Raw genomic sequence first — 7838 nt, 5'->3', positions numbered from 1 at the left:
TGTCTATTATTTTATTATAAATAATAATAATAGTGGACAAGTTAGTTCTTAAAAAAAAGAAGGAGATTATCTAGCCGATTTGTTTCTTTGACAAAGAAATAAAAAGTAATAGATACGATTAGTATCCAAGTCTACTGATTCTCAAAGAAAGAAAAAAAAATTCAGATCTACCAGGACCACTTCTACTCTTAATCATGTACAGCGTGGATCAACACACTACTCTAAAGCAATAAGCTGAGTTTTTTTTTTTTTTTTTTTTTTTTTTTTTAATATCCTTAACTTTTGCAGATTTATTAACTTTGATGTTGCAGATTGGTGCATAATGAAAGTGGGGTCATCAATGATCTCTTATTCATTCACAATTTGCCAATGTAGCAAACTGCGAAGCTGAGTCGTGAAAAGAGACTGAAAAATTGTCCCCAACATAGCTCCGTTCCGAAAGCATCATAACCCCTGATATGCAACCCCAACATAACGATTGCACATGCAAATGCCTCCGCTTCGATGATTACAAGACTGCACAGGAAACAAGTTGAATCCAATTTTTGCATAGGGAGCATAAATCGGTTCTAGCTACATAATTCACCCCCACATATTGAGTCTTGCACATATCCTTGTGTGAGGAGGAGGCGGCATAATAAACTGGGTGTGCAATAATTTCACCTACAAAACCTTGGCAGTTCCAACAACTTGTGCAGAGCAACAGATGTTTTCTGAGGCCAATATACAGAAAAAAGGTGTCTGTATATATAAACAAGATGAATTCAAATACCCTTGCATGAACCCTATATATTGGTTAAACCATGCAAGCATCCTCAGCTAAGTTCTGCAGTAAAGCAATTTCATCAATTTATTTATGTACTTCTTAGAAAAAGTATATTTAAATTACAAAACAGAATCTTTAGAAACTACTGGATATGGAATCAAACACTAGAAAATAAAGCCTTGGAAGATATTAATAACTTGTCATGATGAGGGCTATGAGACTATAAAATTCATAATTGAACTGATTTAAAAAACCCCAGCAACTTCACATACAGCAAAGCTCACTCATGGTCATGAGCGGTCCCTAGGTTCCAGGGCAGCAATTTCTCTCACGACTTGAGCCTTGTCAGCCTCAAACTGTTCATCCTCTGCAATAGCAAACTATTATGGTAAACATGGTGCCAACTAACAATCCAACTTTCAAATTATTGTTGATAATAAAACGACTTTTACCCTTATCAGTTTTGAAATCTGCAAATAGCCTTAGAAGCTTGCTTCTATTAGCAACAAGTATGCTGATGATGTCGGGAGGTTTATTTTGATTAGCAGCAAATAGCTGTAGCAATGTAAAGATGTGAACATAAATAACAGAAGGAAAACTTAAAAGATCATTAGTTTAAAATGCAGCCTAATCCAATATATATTACCTTAAACACATGAAATGCTTCTATCTGGATGGTCTTGCTTGACTCCTGCAAACGAGGAAATCCACAATTTTACAATGAAAGTTTTGGTTAAACAAAGATTAGATATTCGAACTTCTATTTTGGGTGATAAATTAGAATAAGATGAATATTCTAACTTTTAATCTCAGTGGTTTGAAACTTGACACTACGTTAGAAGTGGAGATGGTACATCTAGGTCAGATGTCTGGGGAAAATGAAAATGTTGGCATATTGGCAAGAGCCATAAAAGATGAAAACATTATCATCTCAACAAGAGGCCCATTATATATTTAGAGGGCCATTGTCATTTACTAACATAAAGACAAAAAAAGAATACGAAATGAATCACAAACTGCCGTAAAATAATTGTGATTTTAAAGAAAATATGGTTTTACTAAGCAATCAGATAGATTATCATACTCTAAGAAGATTCATAAGAATCCTCAAGTTGTCCCTTGAGCTCACATATCGAGTCATTATGACTGAATTCGAACGATCTAGTAGCATATCTCCCAACAGCTGTAACAAATAAAAAGGCCTTATTAGCATATTGTATAATGTCAGAATTACTAGCAACAATTCCACAAAGACCAATGAGAAAAGAAAAATTCTCTGGAACACTACAAACGGAAAAAAGGAAAGAAAATCTTAGACTAAAAAGGATTATATTTACAACGAGGAGAGAACATTCCTAGCTCTGAAATCTAATTGTTTTCTTCATTTGATACATATATTTTCCTTTTAAATAGTTGGGTCAAATGTCAAGTAGTGATCATACCTTGACAGCTTGTCGCCTGGTGATGTAATTAGAAGATTCTAGGAGCTTTGAGTTGTACTCTGCGAAAAACTGGAAAAAAAAAGGGCAGAAATATCAAGTTGTGATCAATCAAAAACCCTAGGTCCCTGGCCTGGAGAGTAACAAACTTAGCTCCCATTAGACTACTTGGTTGAACGATTAAATTCACTCTTTCCCAATAACTTAAGCGTCTACAATAAGTCATCATTTATTAAGTATCAAAGGAGGCGATTCTGAGTTCAAATCCTATCTCTACTTAATTCCCATTTAAAGCTAAAATTCCACATGCAGGACTTCATTAAAGAAGAGTCTAGGCCCAAACATGACAGAAGTGTTAGAATATTGATTAAATGATAATACAAACCCATTTCTATCAACTTAGGCTTTTGGGGTCAGTAGTAATTTATTGACGCCTCATTGGTAGGAGTTTCCAAACTCGGCACTTGACATAAGCAACAAAAATAGCATGAAGTTTGGAAACAAAAAGTTGACATTGCAAATAATGAGTTTTTATGATAGCCATACCCAAATGCTAAAGCCCTTTGAAAGAGGATTTCATCAAAGATGAGATCTTACAAAAATGAAATTGTGGTGTGATGGCAAGCGCCTTCCACCAAAAGCTATAGGTCGAGGTTCAAGTCCAAGAATTAGCCTCTCCAATAAATTGGCGGTGAGGCTGTCTACCATGAATTCTCCCAAACCTTGCAGAAGTGGGAGTTTTGAACACAAGGTACGACCTTTTATAAGATCTTACGAGACAAATGAGCAACAAAATAAGAGCCAAAAGTAAATAACCAAGTGGATGAACTAAGTCGTAGGTCTTATTGTTATTTTTTTCACCTCCAAGATCTGATATGTTTTTTTAATACATCGATAATTGGGGTTGGAGGGATTTAAACCTTTGATGTCCCCATTAAAAAAACACCAAGGTGCTAGTTGAGCTACAAGGCTCTTGGCATGATATATTATGTATTTTAAGAGTGACAAATGAAGGCAACAATAAGTTATATTATCACAGAATCATTGCTTGAACGGTATTACAGAAGTTCTTACCTATTAATACACACACACACACACACACACACATATACACAACTTAAGTATCCTTAATGGATTTTTTCAGTTGATCATGCATCATATAGCTTCTACTCACGTTAGTGTGTGCATGAGTAAAAACATGCAACCAAAGGTAAAAATGTTTACCCAGTTAGTTACCCAAAAAAAAAAAAAAAATGTTTACCCAATCATAATTCTTAGAAAGAAACTCAGCAACAGTTGATTTATGCCTAGTCAAGAGCTCCTGCAACAAAATGTTACAATAGCATCAGAATGACCCCTCAGTGCAATAGTGAAAGAACTATGATACCAAATAGGAAATTAGATCAAGCATTAAATATGTTCAACATTAATAGAAGTAGTGAAAAAGAACATGTCAATTATGGAAGTAACAAGAAATATGAATTCAGACAGAGTAGAATAGCATATAAGAGTACATGTGATCAACCTTGACTAGTTTGTTGAGGTTACATAGCCAACCCCAGAATTTTGGGACTAAGGCTTTAGGCTTAATTGTTATTGTTGTTTTCAATATGTTCAAAACTTTGTCCAAATGGAGTGCAGCAAGTGGAAGTCTAGTTAAAGAAAGGGCTAAAATATCATGCAGTCCTAACTTCAGAAATTGGATCATAGTGATTAAGGCACAAAATTTATGATTCATGAATAGCTCTGTCAGTTGAACTTAACCTTAAAAGTTGTAGCAGCATCTGCAGCAATGTCGAAATGTGGGAGTTGTATATAATCAAAAAACTTCTTCATGTGCTGAGATTCCAAAACATATCTACAATTAAATCGGAAAAATCCAATAAGTCATAGAGTTTATTATAGACTAACACCATAAAAATTAGGCTCAAAATAATTTGAAATTTGCCCAAAATTGCAACAGAATATATAGATCTAATTGTGTTAAATAGCATATTGAATGATAGCATGATATCCACACCAATTTGGTAGACATGCCTAAGAAATTTATCCAAGAAGGATATCTACAGAACAAAACTTGTAAAAACTTAATTGCTCAAGAATTTAGTGATGCAATGGCTTAGAATGGCAATCAGCCAATTTCTTTGTACTCACCTTGCAACAGTTTGGTGACGTATGCACTCCCTCAACATTGCACTATAGTGTAAAGCCATGTCTGTATTTTCATAACTATAGGAAACAACATTCTACCATTAGAACATGAAAATTTATATGGGAAAATAAGAAAACAGCAGATTGAAAACCCTAAACAGTCTAAACAACAGATTCTAACAACCCAAAGTGAATAATTTTTCTTCTCTTTTTTTTCCGCTGAATATTCAAAATGATTATCTAAGAGCATCTAACAATAGTGTGAATATCCAATAATCATGGAATAATTAATAAGCCCAAAGCCTCAACAAAAAATTTCTCACTTTCATGCCTTGTTTCCAGGGAACTCCCTTTCCCCCAACCCTCCACAAGGAAAGTAAAGAAGGAAATAAAAGGATGAAACATCTCACTGCATGTTTAGAGTATCTAGTTTAGAGTATCTAGTCTAGACCAACTGCTTAATGCTTAGAGCATTAGTATCAGTTTACCTAAAACTTTCCCCCTATTTTAGGATAAGAATCTACTTTTCCTATTTTAGCTAATCACTTTTCCTTTTCACCCACATCAAATTCCCTATTTTAAATCCTATTTTGTTTAAATATTACTTCTTCATTCAGTTTTTATTATTTCTCTCACCCCAAAATAGGGCACAAGTAGGGAGGCTAATGAGGATTGTTTTTTGGGTGATTTTTGGTTTTGCTTACCTCTATTGACCCCTTACCCTAAAATAGGGAAGTTGCTACCAATGCTCTTATAAACCCAAAGGTCCCAAACCACTTCAAAGTTCTGTTTATTTGTGTATTTTTTTCCGTCCATAACCAAAGTGAACCAAATCCTTGGTTTGCCAAAAATAGAAACTTGTAAATTAACTTGGTGGATGAAAATGATATAATTAGTTTTGACCAAGGAGTACCCCAGAGCAATGATGTGACTGTCCAGTTCAAGAAAAAAGCAAATATGGGTCAAATGAGAGAGAGAGAGAGAGAGTTCTTAAACTCTAAACAGCAGACCTCTAAAGAACAGATTATAATAAATCAAAATGATTGTCCAACAAAATACGTATGAAAAGATGCTATTATGAATGCTAAAAGCATCCAACAACAGTGTAAATGGCTGACAATTAATAAGCACAAAGCCTTGACACAAATTTTCAAAATTTTTAATCTCTATTTCCAGGGAACTCCCATCTTCCCACTCCCATAATATAAAATTAAGGAAAGAAAGGGCTGAAAACCTCTCACTGCATGTTTGATTATCCGTGTGAGCTCTAGCAATTAATCACCCATATTTTAACCCATAAGAACGCTTGGCAAACGGTAACCCTACCATCTACACACTCTTCCGATAGTGGCTTACCCGGCTATCAAAATATCCATTAGGTCTAAGTTTGCTTCCAAGTAATCAGATGCAATTAATCTTGAATTAACTTGCTGCCTTTGCAAATTTGCAACAACTTGAGTGGCGTCTTTTCGAGCCTGCAAAAGATTATTGTTGTCAAAATTTATGCCAAGCTATGATATGTAGACAAAACAAGGTGTAAGGTGGTAGTTTTTGGTCCGTTGTTGGGTGCTCCACTTTATTTTCCTGTTAATGCCATACCAATAACTTAAAAAAATTTCTCAATATTGTAAGTGGATCAGTACAGAACTTCCAAAAATCTAGACAAGAGGAAGCCTATATCATATGTGTGTCTTTGTGAATTCATAATATCAAACATATACATTTAGCTTTGTTTATTCAAGCAAGTAGAAGATGTGTTTAGAAAAAATCATGAAAATAACAACTATGTATAAATTTCTCAAATACATGCGTAAAATATATTCATCATCCTAAACATTTTTAAGGTAGAGGTAGATGTATTCTTTCATAGGTGTCCAAATGAGTTTTGATAGAGGTGGAGATGCAGATCATGTGCTCCAAAGTCAAACTGATCAATTACTCAAAGTAGGCGCATGCTATAAATCATAGGTAATAAGAGAACAGTTGTAATAGAATATATGCCTCGACTCAATACATTCAAAAGTCCATTTCTAAAATCCATACAGTTCAACGTTGGAAATTCAAGGCAAGTATACAAACTGGTAATCAAGTGCTCAAACAGGAGCCCATTAAACAGAATTAAACCTCACAAACTAATCCTAAAAAGGCAGCATGCTTACCTCCAAGGTCAGTTTCGGTAGACATAAAATCAGAAGCCGCAGTGTGTCCTCTCTGAAAAACTCTTGAGTCAATTGTGCACAAGCTTCTGAGACTGGCTCGGACTCGCTATTTCCATAAAGAATTGATTTGATCTCCCTGATATTTTTACATAACTCTGACATCTGATGAGAAATGCAATGTTGAAAAGCAAAGTAAATCATAAACACTAGCCAAAACAGAGTGCATTAAATAGGCCAAGATTCCAAAACTCTTGTTATCATATGTATTTATCTTCAAGCACATTGATCGCTATACCACCATTAATATAATTTAAAGTCTAGACGCATCGATCCCTATTTTGATTATCGAACTAAATTTAATGATGATTTATGAAAAGTTTTCTTATATTCTACATCTACAAACCATGCATTAATGCGTCCATAATCACCAATATGAATCAATTGAAACCATGGCTGACATATACAACATTTAAGCTTAGATTCAAACAATAATGAGAAATTCGAATTCATGTTAATTTGAATTTCTCATTGAGATTCATTTCCATGATTTTTGCAAAAAAATTAAAACACAAAAAAAAAAAAAAAAAAAAACCAAATCATCTGATGTATCATATGTATTAATAATATCTCAGAAAGGCTTTCGATTCTTTTAGTAAACTAAAATTCAAGTTTAGAATAAAATTCCGCTCATCAGCTACAATCGAATCCCAATCACTGAGCCAGATTTTCACTATTTAGCTTAATTTCAGCAAAAGAAATCACATAACATCAAAAATTGAACAAAGATTTTCAATTTCCATTTCTACAATTCTCTCGGCCGCATAAAGTAGAGAGCTGATTGAAACAAAAAAGAAAAAAGAGAACATACTCGGATCCGAGTTAGGAAAAAAAAAAAAACAAGGTAAAGACGGTTAACCTTCTCTTCGCGCTTGCTTTCGCGAAGATCGGAGGAGGCGCGGTTGGTGTAGAGGAGGAGATCGCGGGTTTGGCGAACGATTTCGGGCGGAGTTCGAGGCTTGGACTTGAAGAGGCCTTTCATCTTCTTGTTGGAGAGCTCCGACGGAGCCACCGACTTATTCCTCAGGAGCTGCGGCGTCTGCAGCGGCGTTTGAGAGACTGAGAGCGCCTTAGCCACCCTCCGTGCACTCACCGGATTTGACACGCAATTTCCTATCGTGACTCACTCTTTTAGTCACTCTCCTTTTTTGTTTCTGCTTTTTATTTTAGGGTTTACTTTTAGACTTGTCCTTTCTAGCTACTTCTCTCTCTCTCTTTGGCGTCAAAGACGAAGATGATCACAGGGATAATACATTATTGAACAAA

General features: G+C 34.9%; 1 protein-coding gene across 1 annotated transcript; it reads right to left on the bottom strand.

Annotated features, from left to right (window-relative positions):
* Nucleotides 1-725: 725 nt before the first annotated feature.
* LOC111986427 (putative MO25-like protein At5g47540) lies at nt 726-7838 on the bottom strand. The gene is made up of 11 exons (XM_024018055.2): nt 7432-7838; nt 6516-6677; nt 5713-5831; nt 4360-4434; nt 3970-4063; nt 3467-3526; nt 2209-2277; nt 1851-1949; nt 1413-1457; nt 1219-1321; nt 726-1133 (listed from the first exon to the last, which is right to left on the bottom strand). The coding sequence occupies exons 1-11, from the start codon at nt 7552-7554 to the stop codon at nt 1057-1059; spliced, it is 1026 nt and encodes a 341-aa protein (XP_023873823.1). The 5' UTR covers nt 7555-7838; the 3' UTR covers nt 726-1056.

The sequence above is a fragment of the Quercus suber genome, unplaced genomic scaffold, assembly GCF_002906115.3.
Source record: "Quercus suber isolate HL8 unplaced genomic scaffold, Cork oak 2.0 scaffold_16, whole genome shotgun sequence".
NCBI lineage: Eukaryota > Viridiplantae > Streptophyta > Magnoliopsida > Fagales > Fagaceae > Quercus > Quercus suber.
Note: the sequence above shows the minus strand (reverse complement) of the source record. Positions and strands in the feature narration are given on the sequence as shown.